Here is a 23,012-nt window from a genome sequence, read left to right on the forward strand (position 1 = left end):
TCAGATGTATTTAAATTGTTTCAGATTTAAGAAGTTGTTGCTAATTAAATATCAGTGTCATACATTGAAAATGGAAACTGCTGTAATGGATGGGGCAGCGCCTGTGGCTCAGTCGGTAAGGCGCCGGCCCCATATACTGAGGGTGACGGGTTCAAACCCGGCCAAACTGCAACCAAAAAATAGCTGGGCGTTGTGGCGGGCGCCTGTAGTCCCAGCTACTCGGGAGGCTGTGGCAAGAGAATCGCTTAAGCCCTGGAGTTGAAGGTTGCTGTGAGCTGTGTGAGGCCACGGCACTCTATCGAGGGCCATAAAGTGAGACTCTGTCTCTACAAAAAAAAAAAAAAAAAAGATGTGGAAAAAACACTTCTGTTATTCCGTTATCTTATGTGGTAAATGTGTTCTGTGGGAAATAATAAGTAGCTCAGCTTTATCTAATTAAGTAATGTTAGTGGGGAAAAGGAATCTTAGTTAACAGATTTTTTTACTTTTCAAACCCCTCTTAAATGGAAGGTTAATTTACATAAAGTATTAGGGTGATAGTACTGTCCTTGAATATCAGAACATACATGCATTTTTTTCCCCTAGTCATTCAGTTGGGGAATGATGTCTCAGTTTTAAGCAATAAAGCACATCTCATCTTTTATCTAATGTTTTATAACAGTAATAATCAACCATTTTGAAAATGTATTCTCAGAAAGATTTTTAAGAAGTAATGTTAAAATTTCTCTCCCAGTTTATGAAGGATAAATTGGGACAGGGGTGGATCTATATATTCAATTTCTTAGGATTAGAATGCAGAGAAGTACAAGAAGTCACAGACTAACTAAGATGTTTGATTAGAAAAATACATAACAAACAAGAAGGCCCGTGAATATTTATTGCCTTGGCTTGAATACCTGAGGAATGCTTCTTTTATATTGAAAGGCAAGTTATCTTTTGCCAAGAATTTTGGTAGAAATTAGGTTGTAAATTAGATTCAGATGTCTCACTTAAATGAGGCATGATCTGCCGTTGTCTAAATTAGATACAAGTATTTGTTAGATACCCTATGAAACATTTCAGATTTAAAAATTATTAGTAATTCCTACTGGTGGTTAGTCTTAGATGCCTGTTAAAAAATTAATTTTTATGGAATTAGCTATTCACTTGATTATGTTGAAATAGTAGCTGATAGTTAAAATTACAGCCATCTTCAAATCATTTTATTTTTATTTTATTTTCAACTTGACAGCTATCGACACCGTAGAACAGAGCAAGAGGAGGATGAAGAACTACTTACAGAAAGTTCCAAAGCAACCAATGTTTGTACTCGTTTTGAAGACTCTCCATCATGTACGTTCAACACACTTTATTACTAACATTTTAAAAAAAATCTGTCTTGGCTGATATTTCTAAAGAGAATGTTTAATACTCTCAGATATTTGGTTGTGAAATAAACTTCAGATTTTGATGGAGTTGATAGTATGTTTTATGGTGGTGGTGGGTATTAAATACCATTGTGTTTATTATTGTGCTGAGGTATATGTAAAAACTAAAATGGTTTTGCCTTATATTTGTCCCACATAGGAGAACTAATTATTTAAAAAGGTACTTTAGGAATATTTTTGCTTATTCATCTTCTGATGCTTTTTATATTGTTTTAATTTTTTATATAATGTATTTGTTATTAGTGCTTTTCCAGAAGTAAGTCTATTTAACGAGGTTTGTTTTACCAATATATAATCTTGATTGTCTGGAGCTATGGATTTCCCTTTGTATTAATTGAAGCCTGACATTTTTCTTTTTTTTTTTTTTTTGTGTGTGGTTTTTTTTGGCTGAGGCTGGGTTTGAACCCGCCACCTCTGGCATATGGGACCGGCGCCCTACCCGCTGAGCCACAGGCACCGCCCGAAGCCTGACATTTTTCTTTAACCCTCCATCTCTGTCACCTTACTGGTTTATGTCATCACAACATAGTGGTGGTATGTAAAAATTTATAAAGGTAGTATAGGACATGATATTGGGTTTGTTTTTTAATTACTGTAGCCTTGAACTTTGGCCAAACAGGTGACAAGTTAGAAATTCAGTAGTCTTTTTAAGGTTCGATGTTCAATCTTTTGGCTTTTCTGTACTACATTGGAAGAAGAATTGTCTTGGGCTATACATTAAATACGTAAACACTAATAAAAGCTCACGAGCAAAAAAAAGGCCTATCCATAATTTTCATGATATCTGCCACCACGGATAAGCAAAAACCCCTCATGTAATATGTGTGGGGCCCACAGGCTTTGGGTTAGACATCCCTGATTGATTGATGAAATGGAGTACCCAGCCTTCATTTCATGAATGTAGAGGCCAGAGCTGAGATGTAAGGCACAAGCAGGAAAGGAAATTTACATTCCTACATTGTAACTAGTTTCCCCAGCATTGTTTAGGTTAAGCAATATTTTTCAAAAGGTGTAGAGCACCAGTCTCCAACCTCTTCATCACCAGGGACCAGTTTTATGGAAGATAATTTTTCCATGGGACAGAGGGGGACAGGACAGCAGGGGACAGCAGTGGAGGGAGATGGCATGGACAGGAGACAGAACTCAGTGATGAGAGTGATTAGGGTGGGTGTAAATACAGATGAAGCTGTGGGGCTTACCTCCTCCTGTGCAGCCTGCTTCCTAACAGTCCACAAACCAAACCCTTTTTGACAGCAGAGCCTGATGGGCTTCATGGAAGACCATTTTTCCATAGAGGGACAAAGTGGGGAGAGCTTGGGCAATCATAACTGTGAACTGGCACTGCACTGCTTACTGTTCTGTGGCCCAGGGGTTGCGGGCCATAGGGATAGGGTGCACAATGTACATATTTTTTAAATATCAAGTGATTGTGTTGTGTAGATTGGGTAATTATTTCGAGCAACAAAATAAGTTGTATATCTGGACAGAAATGTTGTCTTTCTATATAAGATATATTAGAAAAGTAACTTAGAAAAAAATTTTTTTTTTTTTGCAATTTCTGGCTGGGGCTGGTTTTGAACCTGCCACCTCCGGCATATGGGGCCGGCGCCCCACTCCTTTCCTAAGGCAGGTGCTGCCTTAGGAAAATAATTTTATTCCTCCTTTTTTACTAGGAGGAAAATAAAATCTCCACGGAACCTCTATTTCAGTGGTTCCCAACTTTCCTAATGCTGTGACCCTTTATTTAATACAGTTCCTCATGTTGTGGTGACCCCCAACCATAAATTATTTTCGTTGTTACTTCATAACTGTAATTTTGCTACTGTTATGAATCATAGTGTAAATATCTGATATGCAGTATGTATTTTCATTGTTACAAAGAGGTTGCGACCCACAGATTAAGAGACCCACAGGTTGAGAACCGCTGCTCTATTTGATTTTCATAAAAACTAAAAACTTGTAGTTAGAAACACTTGTTAATATTAACAAGTAAAGAGACTGAGAAAATGTAGGATCAATAGATGGTTAACATAAGAGCTAAGTGATTGGGTTGTGGGTACTCTGAGCCTGCAGTCATGTTTCCTGCCTGCACTTGGTTATCTTTGCATATCTATCTGCTACTCCAGAGCGCTTAGAAGCTACCTCTAGAAATTGACAGAATTATCATTCTACAGGAATCTTCTAGTAGAGAAAGTGAAGTCAGTGGACATATATAGGCTCAAGTTAAATCTCTGTGTATCAGGTAAAGGGAACAACTTGTATTTCCCATTGTCATAATCATCTTACGCTTTTTCTTTTGTTTTTAGATGTAAAATGGGGTAAACTGAGAGATTATCAGGTCCGAGGATTAAACTGGCTCATTTCTTTGTATGAGAATGGCATCAATGGTATCCTTGCAGATGAAATGGTATGTGTTTGGTAGGTTTTTTGAAGGCCATATTTTGGAATTTGAAATACTTTATACATTAAAGTTGATAAAAATTTATATAGTTTTGGTTTTTACAGTGTAGAATTATTAACAAACGAATCCTTTCTCAAACTGTTAGAAGCAGCTTGCTTTATTGCATTAGTGGAATCCGTACTACAGTTAGGAGGAATTACCATCTATGAAAATATAGTACATTTAAAAAATAATATATATTAGGACACATGATTGACTTTCAAAGAACAATGATTTGACCATTTCTTTTCACTTCTCTAAAACATGAGTGAGGTCACTGAATGCTTATTACTAGTAAATTAATATTTTTTTCCAAGGTGGCAGTTGTACAGTTGTTTCATAAAACATTTTATCTCATGTTTATTCACTACTTACTAGTTATATAAGGCATGTTTTTTTAAAGTTTCTTTATTGTCAGAGTGGTAAAACACTTTAATTGGTTGGAGAAAGATTGAAGCTTAAAAGAAATGTGTTTCAATTCTTTCTGCTAGGTGACCTTAGACTTGAAGATGACAGAACACTTGTAAACTTTGACACATACTAAGTTGTAACTCTTATGTCAGTTATTATAAGTGCATAGCGTTTCTTTCAAATATGTCTTATGAGGGATTGATAAGGAAGATTGATTATTTTTCATTGCTTTGTGCTTATTCTGAAATCTTTCAGGGCCTAGGAAAGACTCTTCAAACAATTTCTCTTCTTGGGTACATGAAACACTATAGAAACATTCCTGGTCCTCATATGGTTTTGGTCCCTAAGTCTACATTACACAACTGGATGAGTGAATTCAAGAGATGGGTACCAACACTTAGATCTGTTTGTTTGATAGGAGATAAAGAACAAAGAGTAAGTTTCCAGTATTTCATTATATTTTTGAAATCAAATGAATTAGAATTTAAGTATGGGTTAGGGGGTTAGTTTGAGGAAAGACAAAAGGAAGGTTCTACACAAATACTCAAAATTTGGGCGGCGCTTGTGGCTCAATGGATAGGGCACCAGCCCCATATACTTAAGGTGGTGGGTTCGAACCTAGCCCTGGCCAAACTGCAACAACAACAAAAAAATAGCTGGGCGTTGTGGTGGGTGCCTGTAGTCCCAGCTACTCTGGAGGCTGAGGCAAGAGAATCGCCTAAGCCCAGGAGTTGGGGGTTGCTGTGAGCTGTGACGTCATAGCACTCTACCAAGGGTAATAAAATTAGACTCTGTCTCTTAAAAAAAAAATACTCAAATTTACAATTTTGATGTTGTTTTGGAGGTTAAGATTCGTATTGAGTAGGGGTCCGTAGGACAGAATATAGCTTTTTTCTTCCCTTTTTGGAAATGGTTGTATAAAATCAAAGCCTGTGCTCTCAATGTAGAAGTACTTTCTTATTTTTAAGAGAGGTTTTCAATGTCTGGAGTGTTTGGAAATTTAAGGAGCCAGTTTTTTAGGTAAATGTATATTGATAGTAAACACAGAATGGTAGTTTTAAATGTGGATTGAATTGAAGTCATTTGGTTGAGTTAAGGATGTCTACAATTTTGATCAGTTGACAGCATGCTTTTGGGAAGAAGACATGGAAATAATGACATTAAGCACATAAAACTCAGATTTGGAAATTTATTCAGACTGCATCGAATGGCTGTGCACTTTGTTCTTTCTTAATTTAGCTGTCAGTGAGTCTAGCTAGATTTTCCTACCTTTATATTTATTTTGGGTATTTTAAGTTACCAAATTGCTTTTTAGGTTTTGGGGCCTGATTACTTAATCATTCTTTGCTTCAGTTTCCTTACTTGTAAATTGAGACTAATAATAGCAATACATCTATAAACCTGAAAGGAATGAAAATGCTTCAGCCCACTGCTATCTTCCTTTGTTTAAAATGCTATTTTTGCTTTATAAAGAAAACCCTCTTCTTTGCCCAAACTATCTCCTAAGAATTTTAAGACTTAGTAGAATTATAGAGACAATGTTTGTACTGATTATCCTTGTCAGTTTTAAAATTTAATGGTTGTGATACTGAAGTCATTAATGAAGTTACTTTAGTTGTAGGAAAGCTGGTTCTAAATGCTTGCATAATATAGCTACCATACATGTTTTTAGTAGTCCCACCCCCTTTGACAGATTACTAGTCATCAGTAAATTTAGTGTATGGTTTATTTCTATTTGGTATGATTTTTTTCTCTTACTACACAGGCTGCTTTTGTCAGAGATGTTTTATTACCAGGAGAATGGGATGTATGTGTAACATCTTATGAAATGCTTATTAAAGAGAAGTCTGTATTCAAAAAATTTAACTGGAGATACCTAGTAATAGATGAAGCTCACAGGATCAAAAATGAAAAATCTAAGGTATTTTGTTATTTAGATATAAAACTTATTTGTGCCTTTATTTAAGAATTTGATCAATATGCAAAAATATCCTAATGATGAATTTTTTTTTTTCTTTCAGTTGTCAGAAATAGTGAGGGAATTCAAGACTACAAATAGACTTTTATTAACTGGAACACCTCTTCAGAACAACTTGCATGAGCTCTGGTCTCTTCTTAATTTTTTGTTGCCAGATGTATTTAATTCAGCTGATGTAAGTTTATTTCTAATTATTTTATGGTTAATATTTTGTTTAATGTGTTTTTGTAATAAAATTGGCCTGTGTTTCAGCTACTTAAGATAGTCATTAATTTTTCATACTTTTATATAGTTAGCTTTGTGTAACCTACTAAATTGTCTCTGCGTTACGAAAATTTACTTTTGTGCCTTTTGGTTTCAGTCCCATTTTTAATCATTGTTTTCTGTCTTTGGAATGGCATAGATGTTGCTCCTATTTGGTAATCATATCTGCTCTAGGTTGACTACTTATGTTTTCAAAGTACTGTTCAAGGTATTCCCAAAGTGAATTTGTTTATTGTCTGTGGTTTAATTCCTAAAAGTGACCATCATATTTGGTGAAATCTGTCTAGCTATTCTTACATTATGGTATAACAAACAGAACCCAGTCCTTACCTTTATGGGTTATTTGCAGTGCAAGAGATGGTAGCAATAGTAAATTAGCTATTTGAATTATTAGTTGTACTTAGGAACATAATATATATGTGAAGAGCCTATAATTACAGTTTTTTTTGCTAGACCAGAATTTATTTTTGAACATTTATATATGTACAGCTGGAGAGAGAGTGTGTGTGTGTATGTGTGTGTGTGTGTGTGTGTGTATGTGTGTGTGTGTTGGGAGGTACTTTGAAGAGTTCCACGTTAGTACATTTATACAGATAAGTTCTAAAAAGGTACAGATTTTGGTTTATTGTGTTAAGGATCATTTTAAAAGTATAGAGGAATTTGTGTTGTGAGGATGATTAGTAAAAATCCCAAAACCGTTGTACTTCTGATTTTATGTATTTTGATGTTTTTTCCAGATAATTTCATTGACACTTTATTTAATAATCCATAAAGCATTGCTTTAGTTAAGACAATGAATTCTATGATTATGTTTATTCAAAAATATATAATACATACATATGTTTAAGAGGTAAGGATAGGGAAGCTTTCCTTGTTCAGATCCTACCAAGATAGTAGTGAAATACTAGTAATCTCAACTTCACTTCTAGTAAGTTTGATTAAAATTGACATTGCTCTTGAAATCTTGTGTTTTTGAATAGTCTGGATGATATTAGAGAACAAACTATAAAGTAATTTTATTTTTAAGCTGTTAATGAAACTAAAGAATATTTTTCATGAATGTTAATTTTCTAATATTTTTATAATTCTAATTTTTCTTTTTCATTGTGAAACTTGTCATCTTGATGTTTTGAAAATAATGTTTAGAAAATAATATGATTGGGCGGTGCCTGTGGCTCAAGGAGTAGGGTGCTGGCTCCATATACCCGGAGGTGGCAGGTTCAAACTCGGCCTTGGCCAAAAACTGAAAAAAAAAGAAAGTAATATGATTGCTAAACAACTTGTTCTAAAATCAGTTGGTATAATGACATGCCTATGAAAAATAGGGCCTTGGGCTAAATAATTTTTGTGGATCACAGCTGAAATACTATGTTAATTTTAGAAGTCATTTTTATATCTGGCTTTGTAGTTCATTTATTGTTGATATATCTTTGATCTTAGGATATTTTTTGTTTGCTGATTTAGGACTTTGATTCCTGGTTTGATACAAACAACTGCCTTGGGGATCAAAAGCTAGTTGAGAGGCTTCATATGGTATGTATTTTGGAGTAGTGTTAAAGCATATTCTTAATGGGAAAAAGGACAGATTTAAAGACTACTTTCCTTTTCATAAAAAGCATAATGGGTTTAGAATCAGATTTGAATTCTGCCACTTAACTCTTTAATCTTACAATGGGAGTAGGGGTGATGTATGGCAGTTTGAGTGTTAGAACCTAGGATGGAATTTCTAACTTAATGAAGGAAAAAGTGATGCCTTAAAGTACAGTGAGAGGAAGAAGAAATGCATAATTACTAATCTGGATAAATTTCAAAGCTTAATTCCATTTACATTTCATAGAAGAAACTAACAGGTTTACTTCTGAAAGGCCTGAAGATCCATCTGTTCATAAATCTAGTGACAGTATGTATAAGCAACTGCTAATATTACCTTGTGAGCAGAGTTGATAAGTTTTTGCTTTCATGAATGTCTTTGTTCCTTTGTGTGTGGGTTATGTGTAAAATGTATAAATATATAATTTTATATAAGGGACTTAGACATTTGTGGATTTTAGTCTTGGGGGCCTGGAACTAATTGATTCCACACTATTTGTGAGGGATTACTGTATTTGTAGGGAGAAGTCCTAAAAATCCACTTGATACTCAGGTAGAGAAATGTTGTTTTCATGTATTTAGAGGACAATTTTAATTTCTGAGATAATACTAATATTACAGATGAGGCCATATGTATTTATTTTTGCTCTTTCTAAGGTTTTGCGTCCATTCCTCCTTCGTCGAATTAAGGCTGATGTTGAAAAGAGTTTGCCTCCAAAGAAGGAAGTGAAAATCTATGTGGGTCTCAGCAAAATGCAAAGGGAATGGTATGTGTTAAGATGTGTTTGATATCACTATTGATTCTTTGCTAAGTTCTATTCGTATTTTGTTTTCTGAGATTGTAGGTTCAATCCTACAATGGAATGGAATTCCAAAACAAAATGGAATTCCTGGTTGCTGGATTGAACTCAGTCTGAAAAGAGTTTTTTTGGCATATAACAAACATAGGGCTCACTAATTAAATTTATGATATAATGTCTTGAACTTATAGATGATAGACTCAACATGAAAAGTTTATGAATTTAAAAATTAAAATCGAGATTTAATTAAACATTAAACAGGGATATGTATAAAGCCCTATACTTGTTTGTTTTTAAAAGAAAGAGTCAGTGTGTTCCCCAAACTAGAGTGCCATGGTGTCTGCCTGGGTTAGTTTACAGCAACCTCAAACTCCTAGGTTTGAGTAATCCTCCAGTATCTGCCTCCCAAGTAGCTGGGACTATAGGTACCTGCCATAATGCCCGGCTAATTTTTTCTGTTTTAGTAGAGATGGAGTCTTGCTCTTGCTCAGGTTGGTCTTGAACTCCTGAGCTGAAGGGATCTGCCACAGGCTCCAAGAGTGCTAGAACTATAGGCATGAGCCACCACTTCCAGCCATATTGGTTTTTTTAAAAAGGGGAACTGTGGCATAATCAAGGAGACGTATTATACAGAGGGTGCCTAAAAATGTATACACATTTTAAGAAAGGAACAAACTTATAATTATAGTACTTAAGTCATGTTTGATGTCTGCACTTACAAAAGATGCAAGATGCAAGGTAACAAACACTAGTGGCAGATATTGAGTATTACAATTTTAATGCAGTTTTTTCTTTTCTTAAAATGTGTGTGTATTTTTTTTGGCAAGTCCTGTATATACCTGGAAGTTCATAAATATAGGGTCATTTGTTAGTGCTATAGTATCTGATGAACTTGTAGATTGTAGAGCTATGAGGAAATTTAAATCTTTTTTTAACCCCATAAAGCTGTATTTATTTAGCTTAAAAAGAGTCTTCATTCTGAGATGGTATTTTATTTTAGGCAGAACAAAATGTCTATATGTGAAATGATGGTGATAATACATGGTAGCTGTTTTTAAACACCCTTAGAGGGAAAAATTAAAAAGTTAAAAACTCTTATTTTTTAAAAAATCTTTTTCTTTCTTTAATTTAAAAAGTTTTATAGATGCATTCAGTCCAAAAGGTTGGAATCCACTGACTTAGTATTAATTTTTGTAAATAAAAAGCTGAATATGAATTCACAATGTAAAGTGGCTGTGGAAAAACTTTGTGTAAATTTATTGTTCTAAAGGAGGAAAATAAAGCTGCTCTGTTCTTCACTGATCTGAAGTATGGTCACATCATCTCTCAAGTATATTCAGTTGCATACTTAATTCTGATAAGTATTCCTCCTCCTCAGGAGGCCAGAGTTGTTTGGTAAAAGTGCTGAAAGGATGTCATGTAGAGAACTGGGCATGTTACCTACTGTAGAAGGTGGGCAATCCTAAAGGTCCTCCAAACTATTAAAAGGCTGTTATAGAGTAGCAGAGACAATAGGCTTATCTTGTATGGCCCTGGAATATAGAACTAAGACATGAGTCAATGCTTAGGGAAGATAAGTCTTTTTTAGTTAAAACATGTGGGTAAACTTTGGATCAGTCCAAATCGTGGTGAAAGGTTTGCCTTGGGTGCTATTTTGTACTCTGCAATTGAAAACTAAACATAGATTGCTTAGGCTGTTTAAGTTTCTGTATTCTGAAGATTCACAGTCCTGAGACTTTTTGGTGTTCAGACAGATTACTCATTCCTTCAGGATAATGTCTAAGTTCTTAGTATTCAAGATATTTTATAATCTGGCCTGTATACTCTGTTACTTCTCAGACCTATTCCCCTCCCCCTCTATATTTATACATATATTTAAATCATTGTGTTCATCTTATTCTCATCATCATGTCTTACCATGTGATAATTTTTTCATCCCTCCTCAGATCTTAGTGTCCTTACTAAATGCTGTGCTAGTTAACATGGCATATAAAATCATATAGTGGCACTTAGGTTGCAAAAGACTATAAAGTTACATTTAAAACTTTTTTATGTTTCGCATACTTAAAAATATCATATCATACTGCTTTGTTCCACCCAGGGGAAGGGGAACTATTTTATACCTTTAAAATAATATCCTCAAGGTCCATAAGTATGAACATTAGGATACCGTGGGTAATACAGAAAATCAGAAGAAAAAAGAGGTTACAGATGGTAAATTCCTAACCATACAGAAGTGATGAGTTGTTTCCAACAGGTACTTTAGGGGTAAAGTGGGGATGGGAATAAATTATGTAAAGTGTCAGGGTTGGTCAGGTGACATTTGACCCTCTTAAAATATTTAAAATATTTTCTCTTTATAGGTATACTCGGATATTAATGAAGGATATAGATATACTAAACTCAGCAGGGAAGATGGACAAAATGAGGTTATTGAACATTCTGATGCAGTTGAGAAAATGTTGTAATCATCCATATCTCTTTGATGGAGCTGAACCTGGTCCGCCTTATACAACAGACATGCATCTAGTTACCAACAGTGGCAAAATGGTGGTATTAGATAAGCTACTCCCTAAATTAAAAGAACAAGGTATCTATGTTACTGGTATTAAATTGAGAAGTAATGAAAACTGAATTAAAATTCCCACATTAAAATGAGGGAGCACACTACACTTGGAAATGACTAGCCTGATATTTCTAAAGTTGAAGTGTAGAATGCTGAAAGACTTCTGTTCATTATTTGAGCGCCAGCCTTCACTCTGGATTTTAGACCATAAGTGTCCTACTAAGGAATCAATAGAGCAGCCCCCCTCCATGGATTTAGGGGAAGAGGTCTCACTTTATATACACTCTCCTAGAATTTTAGCTTTTTCTCATAAAATGTGAAGAAACCTCCTGCCACCCATTCACAGTTCCCAGATACTCTTTTAGGCAGTGGTGGTGTGTTCATGGCATTCTTCAGTTATCTATATGGGATTTTTTTATTGAATTAAGTATGTCCATGGACCTAAAACATTTTTATTTATGGTATGCTAACTTTTTACTGAAAAAGGTATGTCTGTGGTACGTGTTTAGGTATATTTAAATTACATGAAAGTAGAGAGAACTTAGTGTGAAGCCAGCTTCAACAATTATAACTAATAAATAGTGTATACTGTATCTGTTTCCCTCTTCCTAGATTATTTGAAGCAAATTAAAAAGATGTTAGCATTTTATAAATTATTTGGTATATATTTCTTAAATGTAAGAAGTATGACTCCTAAAAAGTCCAATGATTCTGTAACATCAAGGATACAGATCTCAAGTTTGTTTCTTTGTATATAATAAGAATGACCATTATACCGGTAGATGAATCTCCTCTGTGAAACTGTCAAAAATTTACTGTAAAAGCTGGCAGTGGATTGGTTTGCTTTTTTCCCCCTTTTATACCTTTTTGTGGAAATATGTGTGTGTGTATATATATATATTTTTTTTTCTTTTTTTTCTTTTCTTTTTTTGAGACAGAGTCTCAGTATGTTGCCCTTGGTAGAGTGCTATGGTGTCACAGCTCACAGCAATCTCAAACTCTTGGGCTTAAGCGATTCTCTTGCCTCAACCTCCCAAGTAGCTGGGACTACAGGCACCCGCCACATGCCCACCTATTTTTTGTTGCAGTTTTCATTAGCTGGCCAGGGCTAGGTTTGAACCTGCCAGCCTTAGTGTAACCATTGTGCTATGGGTGTTGAGCCTGGTTATATCTATCTATCTATCTATCTATCTATCTATCTATCTATCTATCTATCTATCTATATATATATATATATATTTTTTTTTTTTTTTAAGGTGCCTTCCTTGAAAGCTAAGTAATAAAATGAATTGAATTTAGTGGGGAAAGGGTGGCAAGAACTTGGTGAACTTCAAATGTTAATGAAAACTATATTAAACTCTGTGTGGAAACTGGAGACTATCAAATATCCTTATGCCTTTGGGGTAGAGGAATGTGTAATAGCAGCAGATTGTTAGCCTCAGCTTCCGAGACAGTATCATTTCATAATTATTATTTTTCAAAATGACCCCTTTGTCTTCATACATTGTACTGGAGGCATTATCATTGGTTGAGGAAAGCAGTTGAATAATTGGAATCATGGCAGATAAGTGAAGGATGTTCAGTATAGATAGGAAACACATATTATAGTCTTTTGTGTTGAAGTGGGTCTTCAGAACTAGAATGAAACCAGGAGCATTGTGTGTATGTTGGGAAATCTTGGGGTGGGGGGCGTATGCGTGAAAGAGTAGCTGTGAGGTGTTAGAAGATTATTTTTAAATATATGTGGGGTAACAAGATAATGATTCTCTTAGCCTTTGGGATGGAAAGACCTTCCAAATCAGATGCAAATATTCTTTTTTGTTTATCTTAGCGTGCTGTGCAGATATTACTATTTCTGTTTGCGTTCTAATGGGAAAGAAGTGGGGAATGACTGACTTAAGTAATTTAGGAATACAGTTTTTTTCCCTGTAACCAAGTACATGACTTAGAATTAAGGGGTAATCGGTTAGTTTTAGTTTTGATTAGCCTTGAATTTTTAAATAAATTTTTCTACTTTTGATGCTTCTGATAATGGAATATTGTATTCAACAGGCTCTCGGGTACTAATCTTCAGCCAAATGACAAGAGTATTGGACATTTTGGAAGATTACTGCATGTGGAGAAATTATGAGTATTGCAGGTTGGATGGGCAGACACCCCATGATGAGAGACAAGTGAGTAAAATTTGGGGAAGGGAGATTTAAAAAATTACATAAAATAATTTTCTGACCACTGTTTCTTTTATATCTGTAGGAGTCCATCAATGCGTACAATGAACCAAACAGCACAAAGTTTGTTTTTATGTTAAGCACACGTGCTGGTGGTCTTGGCATCAATCTTGCTACTGCAGATGTAGTAATTTTGTATGATTCAGATTGGAATCCCCAAGTAGATCTTCAGGCTATGGTAAGGAATAGCAAATAAATATCGTATATTTGGTGCCTAGTAGATATTCTAGTTTGGGCAAATTAATTCTATAAGTATCAGTGACTTAACCCAGAAGAATTTAGATTTTCTCTGAGCTTGATGGTTCAGTAAGAGTATTTTGCCTGGCGTGGTGACTCAAGATTGTAATCCTCGTACTCTAAGAGGTCCGGGTTGGGTGGATTGCCTCACAGGTTCGAGACCAGCCTGAGCAAGACAAAATCCTGTCTCTAAAAATAGCTAGGCGTGGCTCGGCACCTGTAGCTCAAGCGGCTAAAGCGCCAACCACATACACCAGAGCTGGCGGGTTCGAATCCAGCCTGGGCCTGCCAAAGAACAATGACAACTACAACCAAAAAATAGCCGGGCATTGTGGTGGGCGCCTGTAGTCCCAGCTACTTAGAAGGCTGAGACAAGAGAATCGCTTGATCCCAAGAGTTTGAGGTTGCTATCAGCTGTGACGCCACAGCACTCTACCAGGGGCAACAAAGTGAGACTCTGTCTGAAAAAAAAGAGTGCTTCAAAGTGGTCTTACATCAATTTCATAGCATTTCTATCTGATGGCTGTGTCATATCTTAGGACCTTGGAGGCTTTTGCTATATCCTCAAGGATATCCAACCCTTTTTTGTTCTCTGTGGTACATTGGAAGAATAAGAGTTGCTTTGGGCCACACACTAAATACACAAACACTAATGAAAGCTGATTTGCCAAAAAAAAGATTGTGCATAGTTTTTGTGATATCCAACACCACAGATAAGCAAAAAAAAAAAAGTCCTCACAAAATCAGCATGTGGCCTGTGGGCTGCAGGTTGGACACCCCTGCTCTACATCCTGTAGTATAAAGGGGGAAGGGAGAGTTGAAAATTACCCAAGAAATTTTTTATGGGTCAGACCTGACATTCCTCACCTTTGCATCCCACCATTGGCCATAAATCATATACCATAACTGACTGCATATACCATAACTGACTGAGTTAGTTGTGTCTCAGGAAGAAAGGGAAATGGGTTTGATGAGCAACTAGCATGTCTGCTACCTTAGATGCTTAAAATGTATGCCTGTGTATCTGGCCAGGTCTGGAAGATCATTCTTTTTTTTTTTTTTTTTTTTGTAATTTTTTTGGCTGGGGCTGGGTTTCAACTCACCACCTCCGGCATATGGGACCGGCACCCGACTCCTTTGAGCCACAGGCATTGCCCAGGAAGATCATTCTTAATGCTGAGAAAATTGATACTGCTCATGAATGGAGTATAAACTTAACTTCATTAAATCTCTGGCATTCGTCACGTTTGTATTCTTCGTAAGGGTGGCTTAGCAAAATTGATCAATTGTTAGAAATAAAGGGGTGGTTTGTAGGAATGTTATTTGGGAAATTATCAGAAGTTAAACAGAAAATGGCATTCAAATTAGACTACTCAGATGTAGTTGACTGTAATATTTCAAAACCAGAGTTTTTATATTGTTGGTTCAGTTTGTTTATTTGGGTCTTTATTTGGGTCTTTTTCCTGGTATAGCAATGAAAATTCATATTTGATTTTGTTCATAGAAAACTTTTGAATTTACACCAACAAAAAACGATGAAAGGAAACTTTTATTACAAACTTGAAAATTACAGTTTTGTTTGTAGTGTCTTGAGATGTGTTTTATCTCAGTATAACCTAGTAAAATTCAGGTAATAATTTCTCACACTTTCAACAACTGTGTTTTTCCTACCATAAGTTTTTCTTATGAAATAACCAATTTATTTGATTAAAACTGAGAATTTAAGAATTATTAATGTGATACATATTAATTTTTTATCATTTTGTAATATATTCTTAAAAACATTTTATACTTGAGATTATTTTAATTTTGTTTCTTACTGTACCCATTCCTGTGTTGTTAATTATTTGGCCTTTTAACTATATTCAGAATAACATGCTAATTCTCTTAGGACCGAGCACATAGAATTGGACAAACCAAGACAGTGAGAGTGTTCCGTTTTATAACTGATAATACCGTAGAAGAAAGAATAGTAGAACGTGCTGAGATGAAACTCAGACTGGATTCTATAGTTATTCAACAAGGTAAGCTTTTAAGACTGTAAAAATTTACCAAGTTGGATTGATACAACCTGTTTTTGTCTGAAAATTTTTAAGGAGATTATTGTTATTAAACAGTTGTTGAGTCAAGCTAGCAGCCATTATTTCTGTACTTCAGAAATAGTAAACTTTAGTTTTGTTATTAAGAAGATGGGTTTTGGGACTCTGTGGGTTAGCATTTCTCATTACCTGAGCTTGTTTCTTCATCTACTAACTGGGGATAAAAGTCAAAGGGGATAACATAAAATATATGATATTCAGTGTGGAATATACTAAATAGAGTTGTATAGAGCACTCTTAATTACTCTGGGGAACTAAAGAAATAAAAATCAGAAAATCTAATTTTATTCTTTTTTCTTGTCTGCAATTACTTATTGAGCACCCATCAGATATTAGTCACCATTCTTGGTGTTGAGAATACAGTGAAACAGACAAGTGTGCTTATTTTCAAAGAGTTTGTAATTTAGTTGTGAGGAAGACACCAGATAAACAATGATATTTGTAAACAGAGATTAGAGGATGAGAGTGGGATTTTATTTTGATTGAATTATTAGAAACAAAGTTTTCTTTCCAGATTATCTTATTAAAAGAAGACATTATTTATGTTTTATTGAAGCTTACTGTAACTTGATGATGGGATATAAAATGCAAAAATGGGGATGGGAAACTTAACCTCAGGTTTATGTTGGTTTCTTTCTGTACCTACATCATGAGCGTATACTGTCTGTAAAGCTGAAAAATACACTATTGTTCACTGATTATTTCATTTGTGAGTCACTAGTCTCTAATTTCCATGTAAGAAAAAGGAATATTTTACATTTCTTAGGTTTCTCATAATGCCAGCCATAGTGTTAGCCATGTCTGAATACAATACATGATAACTTATTGTTACTAATTGTTTCTGTTAATAGTAACAACCTTGAGTGCTTGCTTTGTGCCAGGCATTGTGCTAAATTCTTAACATTCATTATCTCCCTTAGTCTTTGAGTCAACTTGCTTAGGTGCTTGGCATCAAAGTCAGAGGCCATAGAGAGATGAAGTCTCTTGTCTACTGTATACAGCATGGAAATGACTCCATTTAGGGCAGGCATCCTCAAACTGCGGCCCGCGGGCCACATGAATTGTATTTGTTCCCATTTTGCTTTTTACTTTAAAATAAGATATGTACAGTGTGCATAGGAATTTGTTCATAGTTGTTTTTTTTAAACTATAGTCCGGCCCTCCCAACAGACTGAGGGACAGTGAATTGGCCCCCTATTTAAAAAGTTTGAGGACACCTGGTTTAGGGGATCGAGAGCTATGTTAACTTTTAAAGTGTTTAATTAGGAAAGTCTCTAGAGATTTCTGGAGCCTATCAACCTCTTAGGTGCTGTTTCATGGGTGATACAGTAGCTTATGTTTTTTCATCACACTTATACATGTGTTTTGAAAAACACCCACCATGTGGTTCTTATTCTCAATTTTTCTCACTATAAAGGAAGGATTTTATAGTGCAAATAATTGAGAGCTTTTGACTTGGGTTTTTAAAGAACACATTTATTGGGGTGAATTTGGGGGCAAACCTTTGGGCTACTAACTTTTTTGTCCCATTCATAAATACATTGGTCAAACAGCAAGCCTCAGGTGCCTAACTATGTGTTAATGTTTGTGGACTGAGAGAGATAATTAAAAAGTTTGAATGCACAGAAGCACTTTATATATGAAAGGCTCTCTCCCTGCCCACCTGGGAAGTAATTTGCATAAGCTTGAGAACATTTTAACAACTGTGAGATAAATTCCATTTCAAAGAAGCCTATTTTGTGGATATTTTCCTGACTTAGAAAAGTCATAGATATTTGGTTGTACATTCTACTAGGGATCCCAAACCTTTGTACAAGAATTTAAGGAAGTTGTTGGAAAGAATTTGGATCTTTTCCCACTTAATGCAAGTTGGTTGGAATACAAAAATTCAAGCTTTATTTAGGTGTATGTAAATGACCCTTGAAGATTTTGTTTTGTTACCTGTATTTTTGAAAACACAAATTATAGGCAGGCCAATTCCTGCCAACTGAAGATATTCATTAATTTATTAATGTTGAGTTTCTTTTATGATCACAGTAAATTTTTAGGAGTTTCACTTAATATCAAGGAGTTTTCAGAAACTGCTGTTATATATTTAGTAAGTTTTACATGGACCTTGTAAAGTCTATAAAGTTTTGCCTATATGTGGGGGTTTTTGTATTTCACTTGTCTGAGGAGAAAAAAATGATTTGGAAGTATTAGTAATACTATCTTTCTGTTCATCAGAAACTTTTGTTTGTATCCCATCTGTTGAAAGTTGTGGGTTTTTAAAAATGAATTTTGCCAGTAATCTTGATTTTCTTTTCTTATTTTTTTTTTTTATTAAATCATAGCTGTGTACATTAATGCAATCATGGGGCACCATATACTGGTTTTATATACAATTTTGAAATATTTTCATCAAACTGGTTAACATAGCCTTCCTGACATTTTCTTTGTTACTGTGTTAAAACATTTATATTCTACATTTAGTAAGTTTCACATGTACTCTCGTAAGATGCACCGTAGGTATGATCCCACTAATTACCCTCCCTCCACCCCTATTCCACCTTCCCCTCCCTTCCCTTTCCCCTTTCCCCATATTCTTAGGTTATAATTGGGTTATGGCTTTCATATGAAAGCTATAAATTAGTTTCATAGTAGGCTGAGTACATTGGATACTTTTTCTTCCATTCTTGAGATACTTTGCTAAGAAGAATATATTCCAGCTTCATCCATCTAAACAGGAAAGAGGTAAAGTCTCTATCTTTCTTTAAGGCTGCATAATATTCCATGGTATACATATACCACAATTTATTAATCCGTTCATGGGTCGATGGGCACTTGGGCTTCTTCCATGACTTACCAATTATGAATTGGGCTGCAGTAAACAAATATCTTGTTAATAATGTGATTTTTGGATTTCTGGATATATATACCTAGTAGAGGAATTGTAGAATCGAAAGACAGGTATATTTTTAGATCTCTTTTATTCTCCAAACATCTTTCCAAAAGGAAATATTAGTTTGCATTCCCGCCAGCAGTGTAGAAGTGTTCCCTTTTCTCCACATCCACTCCAACATCTCTGGTTTTGGGATTTTGTGGTATGGGCTAATCTTACTGGAGTTAGATATCTCAAAGTAATCTTGATTTTCAAGCATCTCAAATTACTATATTTACCGCGCAAAAGAATGTATTTCATTGAGACATACACATAGGCTTCATTATATAGTACGTAAGCTTTAGAAACACTTCAAAACTCACCAACTGAAAATTTGGCATTAAATTTAAAGTAAAAATCAAAGTGATGAGATGTGAATAAATTGTAACAGAAATGATGAATGTTTGAGACAAAATTACAAGGTATTATGCATAACATTTAAATTTTCAATACAATCCAGTCTGATTAACTATATAAACACAATTTTTTTTCTAGGGAGGCTTGTGGATCAGAATCTGAACAAAATTGGGAAAGACGAAATGCTTCAAATGATTCGACATGGGGCAACACATGTATTTGCCTCAAAGGAAAGTGAGATCACTGATGAGGATATCGATGGTATTTTGGAAAGAGGTGCAAAGAAGGTAAGAAGTACATTCAATGACGCTTTCACATAAAATATTTTAGCCCAGAACTATTGAAGGAAATACGTGAATTATAGATAATCTTACTTCCATAGAAGGAAGCTTTTACTTACTGTAAATAAAGTCTAATTCATTTTTACTAAAGGTTTCATGCTTTTTTGGTTTTGAATCTAGTAAGATGTTTTCCTTTGTTGTCTAGACTGCAGAGATGAATGAAAAGCTCTCTAAGATGGGTGAAAGTTCGCTTAGAAACTTTACTATGGATACAGAGTCAAGTGTTTATAACTTTGAAGGAGAAGACTATAGAGAAAAACAAAAGGTAATTTAGAAATTGGGGTTACTTGAAAGCTTTATTTTACTGGAAAACTTGAAATTTTAAGTGTTAGATATAATATCTTATAATTTTGTCTCAAACAGTGATTATATTTATTTACTCACATCTTTTTTTCATAATTATATAAAATATAATGCCAGTTTTTCAGTTAAGCTTTGAAATGTCTTTAAATTTTAATGTAATAAAGTTTGTTGTATACTGTTACAGTGAAATATATTCTTGTTTGGGATGAATAGAAATTTTGGATATTTGAAAATAAAAATAATTGGTAAAAAATTACCATAACCTAATTTTTTTTAAACAGCAGAATTGACTGATAATAAAAAACAATTCTTAGTTTCATAACTATTATTTGCTGATGTAGAGAGAAACTGGAAAATACCTAAGGAAGAAAGAAAAAAATAATTCTACCTAGTGTTTTCCTTGTTAACATTGGACATGTAAACCCTTAGAATATTTTCAAGGTTAACTGTATGTCTCAATTTCGTCCAATTTGGGTTTATAGCATGCGTTCTGTAAAATTTCCTCCCCACATTTAACAAAATTATTCATTTGGGCAAGAAATACTTAATACCTAATACTATTAGTAGATACTGTCTCAGTGTTACTTACATAGGATAGAGCAAATAACCATAGTCTATTTTTATGGAGCTTTATAGCCCCATGTATATGTATTAGAAGTTGTTGATTTCACTCCTTTCCCCTGTGCTAGATTGCATTCACAGAGTGGATTGAGCCACCTAAACGAGAAAGAAAAGCCAACTATGCTGTTGATGCATATTTCAGGGAAGCTCTTCGTGTTAGTGAACCTAAAGCACCCAAGGTAAGTTCACATGGCACACAAATTATCTAAAAATACTGAAATGTAAATTTTTTCTTAGAAAACAAGATCGAGGTTTAACATTTTGTGATTTATTTTTATAGTGTGTCACTTTTTGTTTTTAGTTAAAACTTTTACAAAATTAATTTCGAGGTTGTACTTTAAAATTTGACTAATGTCAGTTCAATTTTATTGAAAGATGCATTTAGCATTGGAGAATTGACTATCATGGTTTATGAAATGAGGACGAGGGATAGAATTCAAGCAAAATTTCTTTTTTATGGACAATATTTTTTTTCTTTAGGCACCTCGACCTCCAAAACAACCCAATGTTCAGGATTTCCAGTTCTTTCCTCCACGTTTATTTGAATTACTGGAAAAAGAGATTCTGTATTATAGAAAAACTATTGGGTACAAGGTAATTAAAATTCTCTACTTTATATCCTTTTCTGTCCAGAAACCCTAGAAGGTATAAACATTAATTAAAAAATTTTTTTTTGTTATTTTTATATCAAGGGGGGCGGATACAAATATTTTTTGGTTACATGGATTGCTTTTGTAATGCTTGAGTCATGGCTGTAAGTGTGCCTATCACACAGTGTTCATTGTACCTATTAGGTAGGTTTTTGCCCCACCCCTTCTTCCTAACATTAATTATTAGCATTTATTTAACTTCAAGCTAGAATGAAGGAATATTAATTTACTATGTCCTAGTTGTTTAAATGTGGTTTAATGTGGTTTGTTCTTTAATGTAATAAATATAGGACACAGATATGTTTTTTAATAGTTGGATTGAAACTTGCAAAATTTTAATTGGTTAAGAGTTTAGTTCTTCATATGTTCTTTAAAATTTGCTGATTGAAAAAAAAATTTGCTGATTGATGGCATAGAAAAATATTTTTTAGGTACCTCGAAATCCTGAGCTTCCTAATGCAGCACAGGCACAAAAAGAAGAACAGCTTAAAATTGATGAAGCTGAACCCCTTAATGATGAAGAATTGGAGGAAAAAGAGAAGCTTCTAACACAGGTATAGTCTTTAACCAGCACAAACTGTAGTACCAGTATAACAAATCTAACACACTGTTAGATCGTGTTGGAGCATATAAACAAGTAAAAGTCTCTGCTTTTAAAGATGAATAATTAGAGATGATAAAGTTGATTGAAACTAGCTCTTGGGGTAATTGAGAAGAAATAGATTTACACAGGCCTTAAGTCGAGTGGTTATCTTTTTGATCATCTTACTTTCATTGTTGTTATTTGCTGTGAATCTTTCACATTGTTACCATTTTTGATTATAAATCTCTGCTTAGTACTTTTAAAATATCCATTGGGATTCATTCACGGTCTTCACAATCTGGCCTTTAATCTGCCTTAAAGCTTAATTTTTCTTGTTTTCCCACTTGCTTGTATCTCTGCTTTTTAGCTTATATTAGTAACTCTCCTGAGCAAACTCTAAATCCTTATGAGCGCTGCAAAATTGTTACCTTTTCATGTCGCCTTCCTTACTCCCACTCAGATTTAATTGCTCGAGTATCTAAACTATCTAGTATGTTCCTAAAAGTATACGTTTATGTACATAAAACATAATCACACTAAAAGAACTTAATTTTGAAAAGATAAACTAGGAGCAATTTAAAATAATTGGTAAAGTTTATTAGTATTTTTTTCCAAGTTTAGTATTCAGTGGTTGAATATTTTGTGTCTATTGCTATGAAGGGATTTACCAATTGGAATAAAAGAGATTTTAACCAGTTTATCAAAGCTAATGAGAAGTGGGGTCGTGACGATATTGAAAATATAGCAAGAGAAGTAGAAGGAAAAACTCCAGAAGAAGTCATTGAATATTCAGGTAATTCTTTTATTGTCATTATCACCGTTTCATATGTCTCCTTCAAAGGAGATACCTTAAATATAAAAAATGTGTTATCAACCTTTTGAAGTTTATTTAAGAAATGTTGGAATGTTTGTGTTCTTTTATTCTGAATTATGTTTATGTTGTGATAAACTAATTTTGCCACAACTTAGTTCCTTGATTTTTTTTTTCCCCCCCTTCTTCAGCCTTAGCTAACTTCAGTGATAGCTAGGAAAACCAGAGAGGTCACTGAATAACTGCATTCACATTTATTTCATTTCTCTTGATAATTTCTGAAGTATTGGTGCGTTTCTGTTTCCTCAAGTCCATTTGATTGTGAGGTTGAATGTATGGGTACACTGTGGTGCAGGGGTCCTCAAACTATGGCCTGTGGGCCACAT

At 34.4% G+C, this 23,012-nt stretch overlaps 1 protein-coding gene across 1 annotated transcript in view; it reads left to right on the top strand.

Moving 5' to 3' along the window:
- The window catches only part of SMARCA5 (SWI/SNF related, matrix associated, actin dependent regulator of chromatin, subfamily a, member 5), a 39,741-nt gene that overhangs the window by 8,963 nt on the left and 7,766 nt on the right, over positions 1 to 23,012 (top strand). The window contains exons 4-20 of the mRNA XM_053582190.1: positions 1,232 to 1,332; positions 3,734 to 3,834; positions 4,534 to 4,713; positions 6,044 to 6,199; positions 6,300 to 6,431; positions 7,985 to 8,053; positions 8,768 to 8,877; positions 11,274 to 11,500; positions 13,529 to 13,650; positions 13,730 to 13,882; positions 15,833 to 15,965; positions 19,456 to 19,604; positions 19,804 to 19,923; positions 20,651 to 20,761; positions 21,063 to 21,176; positions 21,664 to 21,786; positions 22,476 to 22,608. Coding sequence (XP_053438165.1) covers positions 1,232 to 1,332; positions 3,734 to 3,834; positions 4,534 to 4,713; positions 6,044 to 6,199; positions 6,300 to 6,431; positions 7,985 to 8,053; positions 8,768 to 8,877; positions 11,274 to 11,500; positions 13,529 to 13,650; positions 13,730 to 13,882; positions 15,833 to 15,965; positions 19,456 to 19,604; positions 19,804 to 19,923; positions 20,651 to 20,761; positions 21,063 to 21,176; positions 21,664 to 21,786; positions 22,476 to 22,608 — 2,234 coding nt within the window. The remainder of the gene's footprint in view (positions 1 to 1,231; positions 1,333 to 3,733; positions 3,835 to 4,533; positions 4,714 to 6,043; positions 6,200 to 6,299; positions 6,432 to 7,984; positions 8,054 to 8,767; positions 8,878 to 11,273; positions 11,501 to 13,528; positions 13,651 to 13,729; positions 13,883 to 15,832; positions 15,966 to 19,455; positions 19,605 to 19,803; positions 19,924 to 20,650; positions 20,762 to 21,062; positions 21,177 to 21,663; positions 21,787 to 22,475; positions 22,609 to 23,012) is intronic.

This window comes from Nycticebus coucang, chromosome 1, assembly GCF_027406575.1.
Source record: "Nycticebus coucang isolate mNycCou1 chromosome 1, mNycCou1.pri, whole genome shotgun sequence".
NCBI lineage: Eukaryota > Metazoa > Chordata > Mammalia > Primates > Lorisidae > Nycticebus > Nycticebus coucang.